This window comes from Bombus huntii, chromosome 1, assembly GCF_024542735.1.
Source record: "Bombus huntii isolate Logan2020A chromosome 1, iyBomHunt1.1, whole genome shotgun sequence".
In the NCBI taxonomy this organism is placed as follows: Eukaryota; Metazoa; Arthropoda; class Insecta; order Hymenoptera; family Apidae; genus Bombus; species Bombus huntii.
In genome coordinates this window covers 13,715,284-13,737,059 of record NC_066238.1, presented here as the reverse complement: position 1 = coordinate 13,737,059, position 21,776 = coordinate 13,715,284, and the positions used below count along the sequence as shown (strand labels likewise).

The 21,776-nt window shown below is 33.3% G+C and overlaps 1 protein-coding gene, 2 long non-coding RNA genes and 1 pseudogene across 13 annotated transcripts; 1 reads left to right on the top strand and 3 right to left on the bottom strand.

Annotated features, from left to right (window-relative positions):
- Nucleotides 1-118: 118 nt before the first annotated feature.
- Nucleotides 119-4,361, bottom strand: LOC126868675 (uncharacterized; annotated as a pseudogene).
- LOC126869518 (uncharacterized) lies at nt 4,361-21,625 on the top strand. 10 transcript variants are annotated; one of them, XM_050626222.1, is made up of 10 exons: nt 4,361-4,564; nt 4,827-4,920; nt 7,926-8,054; nt 9,623-9,964; nt 10,379-10,610; nt 11,358-11,538; nt 12,100-12,300; nt 19,382-19,548; nt 19,641-19,736; nt 20,035-21,625. In XM_050626222.1, the coding sequence occupies exons 5-10, from the start codon at nt 10,485-10,487 to the stop codon at nt 20,440-20,442; spliced, it is 1,179 nt and encodes a 392-aa protein (XP_050482179.1). In that variant the 5' UTR covers nt 4,361-4,564; nt 4,827-4,920; nt 7,926-8,054; nt 9,623-9,964; nt 10,379-10,484; the 3' UTR covers nt 20,443-21,625. The 10 variants fall into 10 exon arrangements, with proteins under 10 accessions (XP_050482179.1, XP_050482188.1, XP_050482158.1 ...); XM_050626231.1 differs by having other exon boundaries at nt 4,361-4,586; nt 8,026-8,054; XM_050626201.1 differs by having other exon boundaries at nt 4,361-4,586.
- On the bottom strand, nt 4,833-7,917 carry LOC126869809 (uncharacterized). Its single transcript, XR_007691007.1, has 2 exons — nt 6,223-7,917; nt 4,833-5,856 (listed from the first exon to the last, which is right to left on the bottom strand). It is a non-coding gene; the product is annotated as an uncharacterized LOC126869809 (long non-coding RNA).
- On the bottom strand, nt 12,308-17,436 carry LOC126869846 (uncharacterized). 2 transcript variants are annotated; one of them, XR_007691032.1, is made up of 3 exons: nt 15,652-17,436; nt 12,523-14,941; nt 12,308-12,445 (listed from the first exon to the last, which is right to left on the bottom strand). It is a non-coding gene; the product is annotated as an uncharacterized LOC126869846 (long non-coding RNA). The 2 variants fall into 2 exon arrangements; XR_007691036.1 differs by having other exon boundaries at nt 12,538-14,941.
- Nucleotides 21,626-21,776: the final 151 nt, after the last annotated feature.

The window sequence follows — 21,776 nt, the reverse complement described above, 5'->3', positions numbered from 1 at the left end:
AATTCCATTCTTCTCTACCTTCTAATTTCCTTTCTTCTTTTTAGTAAACAAAAATATTATTATGTTAATAACAGGTTCCTTTTTTTGATGTCTTCATTTAATAATTCATTTTTTATACTTTTGTTGTGGTTTAATAATTGATTTACTCTGTCAGACACAAATAACATCTTTCCTATTTGCATTTAATTGACGCATTATCCTTCGTTCAACCTATAATTTGCAATTGCAATTACGTATTTACAATTATAATATTAATTATAATTTTATCGCGCTATTCTGTTCTGACTGTATTATGTTTTGTAAAAATTGTTCTTACTTGACGTTTTTAAAATACTAGTCGCATTGTTCTTCTTTTTTCATGTCCTGATATGTTTTCTCCTCTTTTTTGTTGTATGTTTCTAACTGGCTGCATATGGACCATCGACATTCCAAGATACTAGTAGATAAAACACGAAGGGCTGGGGGGATGCTTTCGTTTCTCCCTCGTCCTCCTAGAGAGTCCTGTTTTATCTCTCCCGGATTCCTGAACGCCAACTCATCGCGCCTTATTGTGATGTTGATGTCACGTCTAGACCGTGCCGTGTCTACGCATTGATTCACGTGAATTAAAAATTGGAACGTGCATTTTATGCACGTGCACTTCTGCCATTTTTCGATCTATAAGTGTAATTGGATAGAACAGAGCACTGAATGGAAACTGAAATGGAATTAATAGGTATATTAATAGAATGAATAGAAACTCAATTATGGTCGTATATTATGAATTTATTATACAGGGTGGTTGGTAACTGGTGGTACAAGCGGAACGGGGGTGATTCTACGCGAAAAAAGAAGTCGAAAATATAGAATAAAAATTTTTCGTTCGAGGCTTTGTTTTCGAGGAAATCGACTTTGAATTTTCGCTCGGTACGCGTGCGGTACGTTATAACGGATCTCACTGTAGATCGTTGTCTCGATGGAAAAATAAAAAAAAAAAAAATTTTTATTCTATATTTTCGACTTTTTTTTTCGCGTAGAATCACCCACTTTCCGCTTGTACCATCAGTTACCAACCACCCTGTATATTATGAATGTATATTGTGATATTTTGTGGTGTTTGGTATATCCATTGCTTATTTAATATTTACTACAAGATAGAATTTTTACATTTATAAATGACAGTATTCTGATATTTCCAGGAAAGTTAGAAAATTATTTCGGAGAATATCTAGTTAGTAAGGCTTAATTTGATATCTTGAGACGGTGCTAATTAAGAACCGCTATTCCCCGTCGGCGTTAAACTAGATTGGTAATCAAGCCTGGATACTTACCTGTGTTCACTAGTGATTCATGAGGCTAGTGACGTTTATCGGAGATCAAACACGAAACTTCTGATTAAGAATAAAAAGACTCAAATGAACAGGACGCTTCGAAGGTAATAATGAATAGTTATTAAAATCATACGAGTCGTGAGACAAGAAATGCGTAGTTTTCAAGGAAGAAAAATGTTCGACCTTCAGAGTTAAATTCTTCGCATCTTCTTTCTATGAAAAGTATCGCTTGCGTTGAAGCAATGGTAATCATCGATAAAATGGAATTATATTTGTGTTTGACGTCATCGATGAGATCCTTCAAACAATTTAGCTTCAGAAGCTTTTCATGTCATATGTGGTGCCTTGCATTTTCCACGAAACAGAATGAGTTTGTAACCTTTTCTTTTATCTTTATTTCTCTCTTGACACGTTTTTTTCAATCACGTTTCTTACAAATTTTGTATATCTTTTATCTTCTTTTGTAGAAGCTAGATGTCTTTTAACTTTATTTTTGCAATATTGGGTATTTTTTTATTCTTTAAAGAAACATAAAGTTTTTTGATCTCTTCAACTATTATGAGACAACTTTGTATTAATGTTTATCAACATTTAATGTATACTCAAATACTTAGATGAATCATTCCTTAAGAGATTAATACTCTCTCTGTCAATTTTTAAATTTTACACCCTTTCATTTTTCCAGTAGTTCAAAGAATTTTCTATTTTCTCTTGTTCCAATCCTTTTCCAATCCTGTTCCAATTCCTTCTTGGCTCATTTATATTAAGCGATGGGGCGTCGATAAATCGTTAAGCGATTAACGTATCACCGCTAAGAGCGAGGGGAACGCGTTATCTCCGCTGGAAATGGAATTTCTCTCGCGGCCGGCGTGGTTCTTTTGTGGCTCTCGACTTAGACGATTTCGAGAGACCGGTTTCATCCGCAGGTATTCGCGAACCTGGCGGCCTTTCCCCTTCCAATCGTGGACGACCGCTAACGACATGGATGAGAATAAAACAGAGAGACAGAGGAAATACCAATACGTTCGAACGAGAAAGAATCGTAATTTATATGGAACCGGTCGTAGGTGGTACGTCTCATTAAAGCAGAGGAAATGATCGTGGATGAATGAACGGCGTCGTGTGGGTGGCTGCGATTGCCAGCGGACGGCTAGAACAAAAGTGAAACGTTCCACTTGTACTTGGTAGTATATATTGTTCCTTCAACGTTATTTGAAAAATTAAAGATTGTCAATATAAAAAAGATTATGTATTTATCCTAATATTTAGGAATATCCTAATATTTACTTACATTGCAAGTGATTAGAGATATGTAATCGTGTCAGCTGATGGTAAATCAAGTCAGCTGAATCAAGGTAAAGATCAGCCGAATTCGCTAAAGATCAGCAGTTTCGTGTGACACACAATCTGATTATTGAACTTGGTGGTTTCCTTTGCTTTTTACGCGACACAGATGCTTCCGATATGAATGAACTCCATTAAAAGTTTATGTTCTTCCACAGCAAATGCGTAGCTAATCAGAAACATTACATAATAATTAATTAAGTTTAATCAGATTGGTATACATGTTGATTGATATTTATATATTGATGCAAGGCTTCTCTATGTAACTTTATTGAAAAAATTCCACTAAAAAGAACTTGTCCATTGAATTTATTACCTGTGCGTTTAATCATGTTGTCGACCTTGGATTTTATTGTACCGTTTTATCTAGAGTTTTACGTGACTATGCAACGTCTTACATTTTTTGCACCAACTGCCCTAAGGTGATCCTTTAAAGCGGAGTATATATCATGATCACCATTCAACAGGAAAGAAAACAACGACGAAAAAAGAGTTGCAATAAGGCTGCAAGAAATTGTTCAAGGTAAACGTCAACTGTTGGGCATGACCGATTCCCCTTCTTCTTTCACCCTTTTTCTCGCTATGACAACTTCCTTCATCGAGCCTCCTTCTGAAACATGGTGGAGGACGTGAAAGTGAGGGGACAGTGGTGCTCAGATAGTTAAAAAAAAAAGTAAAATCGTTTCTCTGGTTTCAAAATCAAGACATGCGGCTCTCTTATACGTATAAGTAGAGGGAAGAGAGATATAAAGTATTATAAATAAAAAAGGTGTGTCATTATCTACTATATAACAGATATATCAAAAGAGTTAACAAACATCGAAACCCCCTAATTACTAAATTACTTAATACGTCGGGCCAGATCCGCAGGCTAAGAAAACACTATACTAAGCACTAGATTCAGCTACATATTTCTAATAAGCAATATTTACTTATTAATAATATTATTATTTATAAATTATACTTATTTATAAATTATGCTTACTTATAATGAGTTAATAAGTTTATTAACTTATTATAAACAATTAGCCATGTCACTGCGCCACGCCAGAGAAACTTACTCAAAGTTCTCAATGCAAGAATTGATTGTAAAGTACTTGTAAATAAAAAAAAAGTTATCTACTATAAATAGAGATTATGCTGTATATTTGTATAATATTGAGTTAAAATATATTATATATATTATATATATATTTGATATATATTATATATTAAATATATTATATATCAAAATATTTTAAAACAAGATTTAACAAATTTTTGAAATTTTGTCTAAAAAATATAAATAAAAAAGTCGTTGATAATTACATTTTTACTAATTTAATAACATTTTTATCCAGAAGTTTCTCTTCTAATCTTTCTAAAAATTCTATACGAGATATTTAATCTCTTCTCGTCATCTGAAAGATCAACTTTAAAAGATACGCTGTAGTTGTACTAGTTTAAAGCAATTACTATATAAAAAACAAATCTATAGTCTTTTGTTATTCGTTGTGCAAATCTCGTAAGCGGTATTTGCACCGTTTCAGTCGCATGAAATGCGGAATGTTTTGTTGATGGAAGTGTCCCTCGCCAAGTAATCGTCATCTGCATCGTGATTCGTACGATTTGAGGTACGCTGACACCTGGTATGCCTCGACTTTGGTGAACACTTTGGTGGGGTCTCGGGAGCCTCGTCGAGACGCGCGAAACTGGAGACTTCAGTTGTCACTGCGACGCCAGTGGAACAACATTGTGTTGTGTAATTTTTTCTCGAGGAATCTAAATTGTTAAGTTATTCATACTGCTACTCACGCGTTGTTAGTTCCATAGAAAAACGATGTTTTTGTGTAAAAATAGAACTTTAATAAATTACCATCGGACTAGATTCAACAAGTGTTCTTCATTCAAGTGCTTCGTACAATTTTTAAGTAAAAAACCTTTTCATCCTCGGTAAACTTGCTTTTCTGATTAATAATTTCAAATATCTGATTAATTTAAAATGAAAGTGTATTTGAATATTTTCATTCTTTCTACTTTTTAATTATATTTTATTTATATTTATCATTGCTTAATAGTTTTTTCCTATGTAAAATTGAATCAATGGTGAGAAACAATAATCAGTGTTAAATTATATAACCGGACATTCAGTGAATACCAATTGTACATTTTATCTAAATTTGACTGATCAAGGACTCACACGTGCCGAATAATAAATCCTGCAAGGATCGATAGCTGTGGTATGGGAAGGAAATCAATGGACATTTACTGTTCTCCAGAATCCTAGGTATTTATACTGGCAGTTTCTCTCTCGTTTCACTTTCCTCTGACGATGTTCGTTAATTCTGTAACAACGAATATATCGGAACCTGGTATATATTTATGTAACGATTTATGTTACGTTATTAAGGCGAAGTAGCACGAGTATTCGCGCGTGCACATTAAGCCAGCAGCTGCGCGGATATCGTAAACAAGAAAGAAGACATTTGTCTTGTCTGATAACAGTGATACAATAAACGTATAAAACCGAAGGTCTCCGTTCCGAAATATACTGGAATTTAATTACTTCGTAGCAAAAAAGATTGATGTCATTCTCTTGTTCAGACAGACACAAAATAAACATGTATCTTCCTGAAAGACTGAAGACAGAAAAAGAGATATTTATGAGTAACATAAGCTTTGTATTATTGTGAAATATTCTTTTTTTTAAAAAAGAAGATATAAATGTTGTCTAAGATTTTAAAGTCCAAATAGAGTCGCACGAATAGATGACTTGTTGGCGAAGATATGAAATATGCTTTTCATTCTATTGTATATTGTATGCGTACAAAGGCTCGAAGACAGGATCCTTCCGGTGATCTTGCCTCTTTTAAAGCTCATTTTGTATGAAAGACGTCGAACAATGGCGTGTAAAATAGGGCGACATCGCACTTTCAGGCCTCGATAAGAGTCGCACGTTCATGAACCCTGGGAATGGTTTGTAACCGGAGAATTTAATTAGAATAATCGTAGGTCGCACGTGCTGAACGTTTTCTCGCGCAAACTTACTGAATTCCCGCCTTTAAGTGTCTGGAATGCGTTGAATTATTTGCGAATCTTTGAACTTTTCCTCGTCAACTAGTGTCAGTCACTTTAGAATATTCTGTCGCATTAAAAAAGAAACATCTTAGGACATTAGCATTTTTATACGGTATGTATTTTTCCTTCACCTGGCACCAATCACCTATGGATATTTTATCTTATTAAAAAAAGCAACATCTGAATTGGTTTTTCATGTCTATGAATAATTAAGAGAAAAATGAAGAGAACTTTAAGAATAAGAAAAAAATATTACAAAATACATAGTATTATTGAGAAATTGTAATATCTATAGCATATGTATTGTATTTATATTAAAAAAGAAAGTATTGCAATTACATTCACTATCAATAAAATGTGTTGTACACAATATTATTCTTTACGTCTCTTCATTTATGAAATAATTACCTTTGTCTTTGTCCAATTAATTGTATAGTAATGTACATTCTAATATAATTCAATTCATTGATGACGACAATTATAATTTATTCTAATCATGAAATATACGTACGCGTATCAATTATGTATACAGTTGATTACATTTTCATGAGTGCAATTGCTAAATCTGATCCAAGTGCGGGATTGCACTTTGATGTGATCTTAATCATGATGAGGACATTGAATTAACTGCTGTACAATTTATTTTAGTCTCCATTTCATACGTTCTGTTGTTCCATTCATTATGATTCTATCTAAAACACATAGAGTATTTAGCAACATGATGCCCTTAATATTTATAACATTGGAGTATTTTGCTTAGAAATTCTGAGTAATTGTAATGATAATGTAAGTCAAGTCGATAAAACAGTTCGACTATTTAGTATAACGGAATCCATCTATTGCACATGTTAATATACATAATTACATTGCAGGGATTAAGTTGTCCCATTTGTTTAATGTAACATCACGTATGATCGCAATTCACGACTTTTCAATTATTCTTAAATATTCTGAATCAGTCGTATTTTTTGTTAGCATACAAATATGTTTGTTACAGAAATACGTTTAATAATAATTTAGATATAATAGTGATATAAGATTGGATAGTAAGTATAGATAATATACTAGAGATTAAATAACCTATAAGATTATTCTTAAAAAAATATGCTTTTAGAATGATAAATATTGTTCAGATTGGCAATTAAAGAATTTACGTAGAAAATGAAGCTATTTTCCTTTGGAACGCGATTATGTAATCTTATGAATTTTCTATCTTATAGTTGGCAACACCACATTTTGGCAGGCATACGTTCATACATCCACGTAACGCACAAATAGATCGCGATGGGTTTATCTCATTCCCTATAATTAAGTACAGGAATGATCGAGCGCGTCATTTTTACAAAAAGACTGACAGGAACTCATGAATTTTACGATTACATGGTATTCTAAAAAAAGCAGCGGTATTATTATATCTAACTTAAATGCAGGAAATAACTGGAAATAAGAGATAGTAACTGCGTTCTAGTCTAGTCTTGTCTCATTATGCATTCTTTTGTTATGAGGTTTTTTAATCGGCGCTGGTTTCCTTTGAGATATACGACGAAAAAGAAAAAACAGGAAAATTACATATCATTAACCATTTTAGAAACTTCTAGAATGCAGTACAAACCGAATCGAGTGGAAATTTTTTCTATCCAAGTCTAGTATCATATGAAACAAAACATTGCAGTACTTATATCTGATAAAAATACATATTTGGACACTATATTAAGCTTTTATGTATAAATTCTATGCATTATATGAAACATTTGAAACAATCTGAAAATATATGTACACGCACTTGCTGCAAACGTATACATTCAGCAAAGAATTGGTATACAGTATAAATAACCAGCTTAAACACATAATAAATGATAAAGATGGTTCCACTGAATATTGAGGTTTATTGATATAATAGATAATTTTCTGTTTAAATATTTTCGTAATCTCTGTGAAATGTATATTCGCACTAAATATCTTGTAGCTCTTAAGTATGGACGTACATTTTTAGATTTGTTTCAAACTTTACCAATATAATCATTATAGTCATATCTCATTAAAACGCTAATAAAATTGCAAAATTTTCCTTACAATATACATAATATATTCATAAAAGATTTCTGCAAATGTTGAAATACTTTTGTGAACTACTGTCTATGTCGTACATATTTGCAAATGATTTAATTGAGTTGAAAGCAAAGATTTAAATATGATAATCATGCAATTTTCTAGGCGTTCGCAAATCTTCTAGAGTTCAGTAAACTCCTGGTCACGGTGACGTGACTGTGAGCGCCGCATAAAGGGGCTTAATGGAGAAATGACTTATTTCCAGCCGTAACCCGAACACCGGTCCGAGCATAGGTAGGTCACATCATTGTACAGAGTCCCAACGCGCCACGGTTTCATTGCGTCGCGTACCATATTGCGCAACATCGGTCGGTATCTATTAACTTCAGATCTGGTATCGTGAAAGTAAAGCGCCGCTCACAGTCGTCTAATAGAAGATCCAGGTAGTACTATTGTATTATAATATAATGTTGTATTATAGTTAGATAATTAATAACGAACCTCTGTGATATAACTGACCATCACAAACATTGACGGAACATTTGACTTCAATTTTTGTGACTAACTTTTTATTTAAATTCTGAATATCAATAATTCAGAGTCTCATTTAGAGATACTTCTCAGATACTCATTTAGGGAGAAAGTATGTATTTATATTCTATAAAGAAAATTGAATTCAGAAATTGAATTCAGAAAACTGATCTTATACGAACTATAAAAATTTGTGTTACTTTGGTAAGAAACTTTATATATGAATTATATTTATACATATATTAATAGAGCACATATATGAAATAAAATCATAAATTCTACGTTTCTATATTTACAGTCTTCTCAGCTACATACATACTTACCATTAAACGAAGAAAGTATTTGTGCTGATAATACATACTTTCTAACAGGATCTCATAACGTTGTAGCTTACTTCTGTAGAATTTTCTATATTCGTGACACATTCATTTGAAACTCACCTGTTGCATATTACGAAACATAGCTTCGCAATAGCAAGTTTTGTATTCGCTATGTACCACTTAGGTTATAACGCACGTGGTCCACGAAACGGGTATTTAATTGACTGTGCTTCTTGTCCCACGAGGTCAGGGCAATCGAATCAACGACGATGAACGATGCTCGTAGTTCCCACGGGAAAAAGTTACGTTTTCTTTTAAGTACGTTCCGAGGGTCTGCAAAGGGACCAGTTCATTCCTCCTGAGGAAACATTTCACGTGCAACGAGGTGTGACGTTTCATTATATTGTAATTTCAAATGATTCATCAGTCTGAAAAGATTACCTGACTTTGTTGACTTTTTTAGTATACGAATCATAACACATAAAATATATAAAAATTGTTTACATACATAGATAAAACTTCATATAAATTATTTTTACCACTTTCTTTTTATATTCATAAAAGTCAGTCATAAGTTGATAAATAGCTAGATACGCTACTGTATAATCATTCCAAATTGTAGAATATGCGACCAATCAAATTAATCATGTTCTTTCATCCTAGTTTGAAAGTTCGCCTGCTTAATGCACTTTCAATTATGTTCGACAAAAGCACTAGGAGTACCAAACTAGGCTAAATAACTGTTATTAAACTTTTTATTTCCGTAATTACTAAAAACATGTAAGTGTTTTTATAAGTGTAAGTATATTTATTAATTTTTATCATATCGGTTTCATTGTAATTACTTCTATATAATATATGTATTTATGTGTGTACATCAAATCGGCAGTTCTGTGTTAATAATTAAATACGCTATGTTACGCGCACTTTTCTCAAGTAATTGACACAAACCGATTGAATCAGAAAACGATACGTATATTCCCAGACTGACGATTTCTCTTTATTTTTCAGACGTTTACGGGGTGACGGATAGCGGGCGCACGTGACTGGTCACGTGGATAGAACATCAGAGAAATCGAGGAACGCTGATCGTGGTGATTCTACGACTGTTTTCCTTCGTTTAAACCCAGATAGAGAATTCGACGCGTGACTTACGATACATCAAAGGAGATTAAGAGAAATTTCTCCTTGATCCATCGTCCGCAAATCAGCCATTGTGATTCATACAATGATCGTCTAAGGTGCAGGTGTGTTTGCGGGAAGTGGAAGATTTGCGGTTTGAAGATCAAAGAGGTGTAATTTCTCTGCCCGTCGCAAGGGGAAACCTTAATATGAGCTGACACGACCGTTCAGGTACAAATATTAACTTATTAAACAGATCGTCCTTTAATAAAAAATTTTATAATTAAAATTAAAAATCTAATTATTAAAAGATAATAAAAATAAATTTCAGATAGCTCGATTTCAATTTTTCCAATTATAAACATGGTACAATTTAATTTCGACCGAAATTTGGACAAATGTACTAAAAATAGTGGATCTATAAATAAATAAATTATTATATCCATGAAATTCAGCGTGTAAGGAGTTAACTCTTCTTCTCCGGACTTTAAAACAATTTAAACTATTTCGTTAAAAATTAAACACTTAGTAAAATTTGAAATCTGAAATTTTTAACTTTAAATTTCGATTTGCTTATTTGAATTTAAAATTCTGATTGTATAATAAGTAACGTCTAAGTAACGAATTTGCATTGTTCTATTTTAGTTGGAGACAGCATAGGTATCTTTGACGAGGTCACGAAGAAAATCTTATCACGCTTCATCGTAACTTCATAGCCGCCGGAAGTGGTAAGAAGAGGAAGAATCGCAGGATGCCTGGCGAGGTGCGCGCGCAACCCTTAGACCCAACTATGTACGGTGGTAGCATAATGCAGCCCGACGAGGAGATTCAGTACGCGCCAAGGAGTCGTCCTGTTAGCTTTTACGATAATTTTAAGGTGAGCCCTAGTACCATACCACGTGTTACTGTCTATGTTTATATCTTGATACACAGTCAGTGTTGAGAATCTATTACAAGACCAATAATATCCATCATAATGGACAACGATATTTAATACTTAAGTATCATCAACTAAAGAGTACTTAAATAAAAATTAATTTTTATGTTAATATCTCCATATAAATGTTAATCGACTTTTCTTCTTACATTTATTTATGTTATTTAACTAATTTTTCAGACTAAATACTAATTAATTATCTTATTTTATACATAAGATATAGAGTGGTGTGTGGTTGGTCTTCTTATGAGATAATATATGTTTGTGGATCACTTACTAATCAAGTGCGTTCAATTAATTTAGACTTGCCTCAATGAGCAGTCTATAGTCTGACCACAAATTTGGTTAAACGAAAAATGAGAGTGAAATAAACCGCAACGCATGATGTATGAGAATTATCGACTCGTATATACATAAGTAAAAGTACACGATGTTTATGTGAGAATATGTTTGATCAACAACATCAATTTTACATAAATTACAGTAAATATATAAAATGAATTGCTGTAATTCGATCGTATAATTGGACGTTAAAATTAAATTGTTTTTTTTGTAGTATAAGTCCATGTATTTGATTATATGTTGTTGGTATAAAAATTACATATTGTTATATAGATTCTCTATGTCGTTTAATTGAAATGTGATCAATTCATAATAATCTCTGCATTTTTTTATTTCGCTGTTCAGGACGTGCCAATGGTGGCACCTTGCGTGACTTCCGCTCTAAGCGCCGACAATTTGAATCAGGTTCGTGACAACGGTATTAGCTCGTCGATGGCCACGGCCAATAACAACAATAACAACAATCGAGTGAGTAGCGCAGTCAGTGCTGGTAACGTGTCGAAGATCCAGAACGCCAAGGTCACCGGTAAGTTTAGTGAACTTATCATTCTTTTTTCTACTTAATTATTTCCCTGATGGAAACGGTTATTCATTATCAATTCAGATATAAGATATATGTACAATAACAAAAGAAAAATAAAATAAGTACATACTATTAAATGATGTTTTAATATTCTTCGTTATCTTCTCCACTCTTGATTGTTAATTAAGATAACCGGAGGGATTTTTAACTTTAGACGGAATTGGATATGCCTCCACTCTCCCTAGGAAAGTTATTTGACTGTAAATAGAACGGTCACGAGTGAAATTCGGTCGGACACTTTGCTGGCACTAGGTATTCGAGCAAACTTTCTCGAATTTCATTTTATTCGTGCATCAGACAACGTCGTAGTAAAACAAAGCCGGGCAGAAAATCTTGCGCGCTTTCTAACCATACCATCTTGATAATATATATGATTCTAATAAAAAATTGAAAAAGAATCAATTTTTTAAAATTCAAATGAATTATAATCTAATTAAATTGGAAGAAATCTAATAAATTATAATTTTGCTTTTCTCGTGTAATGGTCGCAATTTACCGTGGCAGGTGCAGTATCGACAGGGAATATTGGGAAAATCTATCGGTTAGAAAAGGAAAAAGAGTTGGGTCGCGCCCCGTCAATGGCCAATTGTTTGTCAACCACGGTTCCCGTTAACCTGGCAGCCGCTCAAATTGCTGGTCGGCACACGCCCACAAGGAATTCCCTCAGGCACAGCAGAATGATCGTATTGCATCGCAGTGGTCATCGTAAGTACACAACCACTTTCTTTATTTAATTCATAAATCTCTACTTGTTAATTTCTTCCGTTGTTCTTTTATATTTCCGTGAAATTTGTCTACTTATCTCCTATCAACATAGATAAAAATATAATCCTCTCTAAGAATTGACTTTCTAAAAAAGATATAGAATTAAGATAATTCAAATAATAAAAGAATTATTTTACTTTGTTAGTTTTGTAAAATATTTACCAAATAACAGTGTACCTTTTGTTAAATTTAATTTATCATTAATTGGAGGCTAAGATACCATTGTTTAATCATATCCTCCTGTTGTTCTTAGGATGTTGCTTGTTTTTGCTATTATTATTTTCTGCTATTTAAAATCAAATACAAAAATTAAACATTCTAAGAAATGTAAGCTTCAACTTAATCGATTCCTGCTTTATCGTCATTATAACAAAAAACATTCAATTTTTTATGTGTATAAAAATATGGTGATATATTTTAAAATAGAGTGCAAAAGTTTATAAACCTGATAAAAGTTCAGGTATGTGTAGTAAAACATGTGCAACAGAGTTCATGTTTAATTTATTTGTTTAAAATGTACTTTAAGAACTTACACTGAGTCTTATTGGTTTATCATACACCGTATGATTCACACTATTAGATATCCTAGCAGGTTGTACTTTCTCTGCTGACTAATTTCACAAAAAGTTAAAAAACCTTGGATGTATTTAAGCCCATGTCTATTAACTCGCAGGATATCTCATATCGGATCTCTAGAAATTATTATTGAAGGTATTAGGAAGAGATTAGATACTTCGAAATTGTACCTAGAAGGTTCTATATAGTAACAGATTCTTGAAATTCCCATATCTCCCTTTACCATATTAATAATAAGTAAAATATCCTAATGTATAAAACCTGCTAGAAGAGAAACTTTCTCTTAGGAATTCTATACATTATGTTAATTATAGATACACGTCTCTTACGAAAATTCTTGACAGAGAAATGTTTTTGTGAGCAAATATTTAGTAATAAGATGACTTTACTATTTTTGCTTTCATGTTGAATAACACAGACGTAACGCTTGTTGATTAACGAAATCAGAGATCAGAACAGGTATGATACATGCGAACGAGGCTCGAATGTCACTGAGCGGCCTTTCACGGTGCAATAAACATTCTTTCGAAGGAAGGCGGAAAGCACAATATTGCTACAAACAATTAATAATTTATATCACGAGCGACGCATTCCCTTCAGGTTTCCTTTTTATGAAATCTAATACTCTAGGATTTTAAATTTAAATGTGTAGAATCTTTCGAAATTTAAGTTCTCCGAAGTTTGATTACGTTTAAACTCGTTGTATCTTATTGCATTTAGTTTTCTTCATCGATCCTTTTTTGTCGGGTTCTGTATAATGTAATACCTTTCTCAAAAGTTGTTTCTCCTAAGACATAACTTGTTAAATTATCACTTCTGTTAAAGAAAAGATTGGACGTCAATCGTTACACGTATACAGCCAGGTAATCATCATAACGCAAATTGGTCCAGAACAAGTCAATCTCTCTTGAGAGCCTTTCCAATGATGAAGACGCTAGTTGCGTGACTATCGCAATTTCATCCTGCATTTGTGACGACACAGTCACAATAAAACAGTGATATCGAGGTTGTTGCCGAGATAGTAAAAAAAATTATGGTTAAACCCTCAAGGTATAGAAAAGCCTTAACATTTTCTTCTTTTTCTTCCATAACAAACATGTTCCGATTTTTATAATCATGTTGTCCAATTTAATATTTCTTGTTGTTTTCATCTTGTTGTAAACAGTTGTTTTCATCTTGTATAATATGATGTACAAATTTTGCTAAAATTGTTTCATTGAAAGCAGGTGAAACGAAGAGGTTAAGACTTTTTGGTCCGCTGGTTGCCGTGGCCGCTTTAAAGTGGTTACACATGCTTCTCTGTGAATAGCGGAAGTAGCAAGCCGGAAATATATCATGTGATCTTTTTTGAAGTGCATTCGTTCACGGGTTAGCGTGTACGAACTTTGGGTGTAACTCTAATCGCTTCTTCCGCTTTGTGTTTTATTTGTTCCTATACTAAATTTTTCAACAGCTGATTCATGGTCTATTCGTGTACATATGTGTAATCGAATTCAAAATATTTCACAAAAAATTTCCCGAATATCGTGATTCTTGCACAACTTCTATTAGCCAATTCCTCAGTTATAGGTTTATATAACTTAAGTAATATGATACTTTCAAAAAGAATAATATTGCGATGTTATGTTAGTTTAGCGAGGAATTTCTTGTTTTGCATTGGAACAAAATGCACAAACAACTGATACAATATTTGGATCCTTCATGTACAATGATGAAAGCCGAAGTCCAATATTTTAATGCAGATTTTGAGGAAATAAATATTGATACACAAGATATTTTGACTTGTTTTCGGTGTGTTGATTTGCTTAATTAAATTAACACGCTTCTGGAAAGGAGCGTTTTTTCCTCTTTGAAGTGTTACGTAAATAGCACGTGTGTCTTGCGAGGGTTTAAACGGATGAAATGTGAGCATTACTCGGTTTGGTTTTCTCCCATGTGGTAAAACTTGCGTTTGGTTCATCCCCATTCGTTGAATTCTATTTTCAGATGCAATAGGCAGAGAGTACTAAAAAAAAAAAGAAAAAAGAGGTCGATAAAAATTTCAGCAAAAAGAAATTTAGAATAGTAGAATTTTTCCTACTTCTAAAGAAGTGTTGATTTTTAACATTATAGTTTAATAACGAATGATATTAAGTTTATCATATTCATTATGAGTGCGTTGTAACGATAAAGCAAATGAGTCACGAAGCTTGACTGGAAGGTCAGATATCAAAACACGCGTATCTAAATGTTAACCTACATCGCTGCATGTTTTTAGTGATAATATACTGTGCAGCTGAAGTATTCTTTTACCAATTGCAATTTTATATATTAATGCACGTCTATTGGTTATTATTACATTGCTACATTATCAATGTGAATCATATATCTATTCTCCATTTTTGTTAAGTTTACGTCAGTTGCGCCTGATTATAACCAAACTTTACGTGTCTTACAGAATACTTGTTATCCTGCAAAGGAATATTTGTTTGGAAATTAATGTCACTCAATGTGAATAGACCTAAATAATTAAATATGATATATATCTGTGATTTTCAATATTAAAATCACAGACATGTGATATGTCGTATAAAAAGTTACTGAATCTGTCGTGATTATGAAGTGAACGTACACGATCGCGTAATGTACAGTGATATCTGAGTTGATTAAGGATTTTCAAGAGATCGGAAGTATCGTGGGCGATGGTAGTTCTCTACAATGTAGTTACACAATTACCGTGTTTCTTATTACGCAAGTTGAACACTCGAGTCATTATTCATGTATCGAGGTCACCGGATAATGGAAACGTACCACCCAGTACGTTTCCCCACTTGCGTTGTATACTACAATTTTTGGCTTGTCAAAGTCATTTCGAAGATGATGGTTCGAATATTTCAGCCAGTTATCCTTACCTATACATTGTATTATCGCTGCACATGCTAGTACATTCATTTTCATATAGATGTCTCACTATAAAATCTCAAGTGTATCATAAGTATAATTATTTTAATTCAATTAGTATTAGTATTAGTATTAGTATTAGTATAAGAATGCAAGGCTATATTTTCATGTTAATGGAATTTCTATAAGTTTTTTGTAAAGTCCAGCATAGTTTTTGTTCGACCCCTGCAGACGATATTCTGCAGGAGAATCCTCTTCTCTTATAATGAGCATATATACACATACACATGCAGCAAATACAAACATAAGATCCGCATACAATGGGAACGACACGCATTCGAGTCTTGCATTCTTACACCGTGTGAATCGTTCCGCGAATGAAAAAGCGATAGCGTGCTTGCATCCGGCACAAATCACTTTTTTGTCATGGAAAATTTTGAATACGAAACATGACACGTTTCACTTACATTCCATTATATCCATTATATAAAGAAGTTTCTTCTTTACTTAAATTTTATTAAAACATGTTTCTTACTCGCACTAAGTAATTTTTTAATTTCTATATAAAAAATTTTCGGGTTATTTACATATTTGATCATATATATAATAATCACAGTAGTCGTGACTCGTTATTTGAAAATGTAAAACATATCTACAATATTCATACACAGTGATGGACAGCAGAAAGTTAAAAATTGATATGCTATGAATTTCATATAAAAATTTGTTTACCATATAAGTAATAATCGTCTATTTTATGATATATATATAATATTTATCGGTTGTTCTTATTAAATATAAATCCATTTTGTAAAATTATGGTGTCTTTTTATATTCCTTATTTCATAAACTTTCTCTTGTCCGTTATTGTATATTAAAGTTTTTTATAGTATGTGTTCAAATACTTTTGCGAGCCACTATAAATCCGATTGGAGACTAGTCCCAAGGGAGATTAATTTTTCTCTTCTTCTATTCTTGTCTGTACATACGTCTGGTACAGTTAGGACTCGTTCTATATGCAAGCCTCGTGCAAAAGAGACCCCTTATCGATTGTAGCGCGACGAATGAGAATGCGGTGTCGCTTTTTGCCCCGTCGTAAACTTCGTATATTCCTTTTCTCGCCATACGCGTTATTCGTTGGTCATCGATCTTCAGCCACCCATTAATATTCTTCGGGTGTCAACTAATATCCTGCAAGAAAAGAGTGAAAGAATTTTCTTTTATAAGGAGCATTCTACGCAGTGTAAAGCCCAATCTTCTACTTTTCTGAGCTTGTACCCGTTCTACCCCGTAATACAGTACAACCATTATAATTTTAAATCTTACCGCTTACAATACTGTGAGATTTCTTTAAATTATTCAAAATAAATTCTAATTCTTTCTCTTGCAGATACGTTTTGCAACTCTTCAAAAATTACGTGATCGAAGGTGATGTTTCCCGCCCCTTTTCAAAATCTCCGTGTTTCATATGTGAATGAGATTTACTCATGGTATTGTAGGGTGCAGTATATCATTATCGACTGTCAGTCAGGCAACGAGGGTTTAAGACGCGTTCGCTATTCTTCGTGCGAAGAGCTGTCCTTGCAGTGTTCTCTTTCCTGGACATGGGAAACTCAGCTGGGTATGCAGCCATACAGAATTATTTCTGGAGATTATTTCCCCCCTTTTCCAACTGAAGCTTTTCCAAAATCCTTCCAGGCCATTATGAGTTCTTCGATTCTACCAATATGGGTACTGAATACGTTAACAATGGATACAGAAGAATTTTATAAAAATAACAATCAAATCTTTTAACCTATTCTTCTAGCTAGACTGTGAATGTTTATGTAGATGAACTTAAGCAGAGATTTGTTTCATTTTATACACATTTAGTCATGTGCTTCGTGCTCCTCTGTACCTTTTTTAAATTTCTCATAAATGCATAAACATATATAGCCTACCGATAAAAATGTTCTTATAGTATCAATTACATGGCAATATTGCGACAATACAAATTTTTTCCATTCAATAGGAAAAGCATATTTTATTATATCTGCCATTACGTAAGATAATCTTAGTGCCTACGTTATAAATGAAATATCGTTAATTCCAGATTTCTTTGATCGTACCTGTCACCGATTTCGCAAGACCGCTAATGGAATCACGACCTATCGCCATCAACATTAGCACAAGTCAGCATGACGGTGGGCGAGAGCGTTAACGCGTTACTTTTCTTTTTTCTTTTTCTTTTCTCTACCTTTGAATTACCGTTGCAAACGGTGCACAAAGAATTCTGGTGGGCGAGTTTCCTGACGGCGAAGTTTGACATCGCATCGGCAAGGACGGCACATGTTCGATCGTTCGGTTGAGATACCTTGTAAGGAGGGACAGCGAGGTCGTTTCGTTCGGAAACTCTCCTTTCTTTCGGCCCTACATTCGTTTCTCAGAATCTGTCACGTCGTATCGACCGTCGATCGCTATGGGAAAATGTGTGTCGTGAGCTGCGAGAAAAACACCAGGAGATAGCACCGTACGTGCCCCTGTGTAAAAAGCGGCATGACTAGCTTGAAAGAAATCTTCCTCTCGCTCATATGTATATAGGTTATGGCTCATATTGAAGTCCAAGTCTTGCACTTCTCATTGATAAACATCAGTGTCATCACACGACTGCGGGTTTTTATGTATTTATAATAGCGATTTTCAACCGGTGTGTCATGGGAATTTTTTAAATATGCAATATCTGACTATATAGTCAAGGTTTACATTTTCGCTTATTTTTTCCCCTTAGATTATCAAATAAAAAATGACAATATCCGAGATAACAATAACCATCTGATGTGAATGCCCTATTTTGAACCAAATATGTATGATATATTCTTTTGTTTTGGTGTGACATTGAATTTCAATAATTAGGCGTGCAATGAGGCGAAGAATATTGAAAATCGCTGATCTATGGAAAAAGGGTGCAAAAGTACAAAAATGTGCATAATACGCAAAAATGTATAAAATATCCAAGAAGCAAATCCCTATCTATGCCCTGCATATACTCTTCTAGTTATTTTCATAAGAATATGAATTTGCATAAATATCCGCAGGCTAGTCATCACATCAGTATCATCATTTTGTTATTAATGTTTTCATCGGATTATGTACGAACATATCGGTCATTGCATAATAGAATGAAATCAATGTTTTGTTCGTATACGAAGTAGATAGGATGGATAGAGGTATGTTATGTAATTGGATAGGTAACCGAATGGTATTAGCGATCACATCTTTTAACTACTCGTTAAGTGAGTTGGCATATAGATTAAACGTCTCACCTGTTGATAAGGTTTTATTTTTTGTTGTTGATCATTAGGTCCTTAAACGAGTTTAACTTCTTAACTAATCTTAATTTAACTTCTTAACTAAAGTTAATCTTCTTAACTAATTCAATCCATGTACATATTTGTTTACTATGTACTTTACTCAATTTGAAAAAATGTGTGATGAAAGGACTGATCGCCGCGATAATGAAATATATAATAAAAATAAAAATATTTAGGAATAGAACAAAATGTTTTAAATATTTCTTCTTTTTCAGGACCTCAAAAATTCCTACCGCCGTTGGTTTATCACTGGCGGTTAGGACGGTGTTTAGCAGCGTTGCAAACGATTCTCGGTATCGCGATAACTTCGTTGTCATTATGGTTATTACTTTGGGCACCTCATCTACCTGTGACGGATAATCCCTATTGGAGTGGAATGCCGGTGAGTATTCAAGCAATGACAGTCTTTGACCGTCTTCTTGGAAAACATCGTTTTTTGAAACGCCGTTAATTCTTTCCTTTCTTCATTTGCAGTTGTTACTTTCGGGTAGCTTCGGTATTTGCTTGCTGTGCTGTTTCAAAAAGGAATACCCCGTCATGAGTCCTGGATTGTGTCTCACTTTGATCAAGGTGATTGTTCATCATTTTAGAATACATGAATATATTATTTTCAAACGAAGTACTTTGTATTCTATGGAATTTTTTAAATGTCTAAAGACTAATTAACAAAATTTATTTAATCGTACATAAATTATAGCTTTCCTTGTAATTTAGATTTTAAATTTAGTCATCTTAAAGTAATCAAATGAAATATCTATTTTTTTCTTTTTTGTTAGTACCGAAGTTTGAGTCACATTTTTTATTCAACATAGTTTATTGCTTTATTATTTACGTATTTCCACTAATATCTTTTCTTTTTTTTGAACAGATAATCAGCGTGCTACTGGCAACTCTAGCAACAGTGACCTGTTCCATCGCGTGTATATTCTCTGCGATACACCTGGCGCGTTTAATGGGCCTGGAATGCAACCCAGCGCGGGTATTAAACGCTACCTGCGTGTGCAGGCCTCGTGGGAATACGTCGAACTTCACCGAATCGGCAGTTAGATACATGGATTTGAATTGTCCCGAAGTAGAGAGTATTTTGATCATTCTTCTCATCTTTTCCACCACTTGCAATGCCCTTGGAGCCCTAGTATCGGGCTGGTATACCTACCTACATTGGAGTACCAGACACAAAAGGCCAAAATACATGCAAGTGAGAACCACTCCGATCAGTGGGAATAACTTCCTCAGCAGCAGGCCAATATACAATCCAAATTTGAACGAACGATGACAGTCTTCACATGATACTGACGAAGAAACATCGTATCTTCGTTATTCATCATTAACGATGGATGATGGAGTATTCTAAAGGTGTTTCGAAGTTAGCAATGACAGTTTCTCCCGGAAATTTAGCAGTGAATGTTACATAAACAACAATAACGGTGATTTTACTTAAAAAAACTCGTTGGAGGAGCTCTTTTTATATATGTGTTTTAATACGACAACGGACTAATAACGAAATACTTCTGTTTATATTGAGGATACATACCAAAAGTAACACGTTGAAATACGTGTGAGCTAGTCTTGGATAATAAAATAGATCTACAAGTGGTTCTTAAGCGAAAGTTTGTAATACAGTATGTATAAACTTAGGGAAGATTAGAATAAGTGGTAAGAAATTATATTTATAATTGATTAAAGTGGTATTTAATAGATAAAAGTCAAGAAGACTAGGATAATGATCGCGTAATTGAATTTACTAATTATTTAAAAACCTTCTTAATGTGTTCTTAATATTTATTACACCATAACTAAGGAGTACATTGCTAAGTAGGTAGTAATTGGTATGTTTTTAAAAAGGATGAACGTAATTTGTTGTTAACATGTCAAGTCACGTAATGCAACTTTTGATAATTCATCGATAATGTAGAAAAACTTCATAGGTTATAATATCTGAACTAAAACACATTCTCTTTTACTAAAGAATAACATACTTGAGTAGTTTCATATTATTATTATAAGGTTAATTAAAAGGAAACAAGTTCTTTTCGATGGTGGAAACGTATTCAGAAAGAAATCGAGTCAGAACTTGATTCCTGCAAAGTAATTTTCACGATTAATTTACGCGTGGATCGTCAGTATTTTAGGTGTATTATAGTAAAGAAAGCAAGTGAATGTATCGCGCGCGCGCGTGTTTGTGTGTGTGTGTGTTCGTTCATTCGTACGTATACCGTGTTTGTAATGTGAGCAAGTAAATTAGGAGCATGAGTGAAACGCTTTTTAATTTCTATACTTGTATATCATCGATTTTATACCTCATCGCTATTCCTGTCTTTAAGGAATGAATTTTAAAACTGCATCTATAAATTATGTCATAACGTATGCACATTGGTAGAAAATCAATTTATCAAATTTTAATAGAAACGGATGAATAAATCAGTTCAGTAACAAAACATCTGGCTGGATAAAATTGACATGTTTGTATCTTAATCTCTTGCTTTTTAGTTTTTTATTTAATTAGTTTTATGTACATTGTGATCTTTCCTAGAAGCTGATCAAGAATGACACTCTAACTTCCCCTCCACCTTGTTTATGCAAATCTCTGGTATTACGGCACAGTCACTG

What these genes read in the sequence shown, in the direction of transcription:
- LOC126869518 (XM_050626211.1), top strand. Translation starts at nt 10,485, where the DNA reads ATGCCTGGCGAGGTGCGCGCGCAACCCTTAGACCCAACTATGTACGGT. An exon ending in GCTTTTACGATAATTTTAAG is followed by an intron (nt 10,611 to 11,357) that starts GTGAGCCCTAGT and finishes TTCGCTGTTCAG; the next exon opens with GACGTGCCAATGGTGGCACC. An exon ending in CCTATTGGAGTGGAATGCCG is followed by an intron (nt 19,549 to 19,640) that starts GTGAGTATTCAA and finishes CTTCATTTGCAG; the next exon opens with TTGTTACTTTCGGGTAGCTT.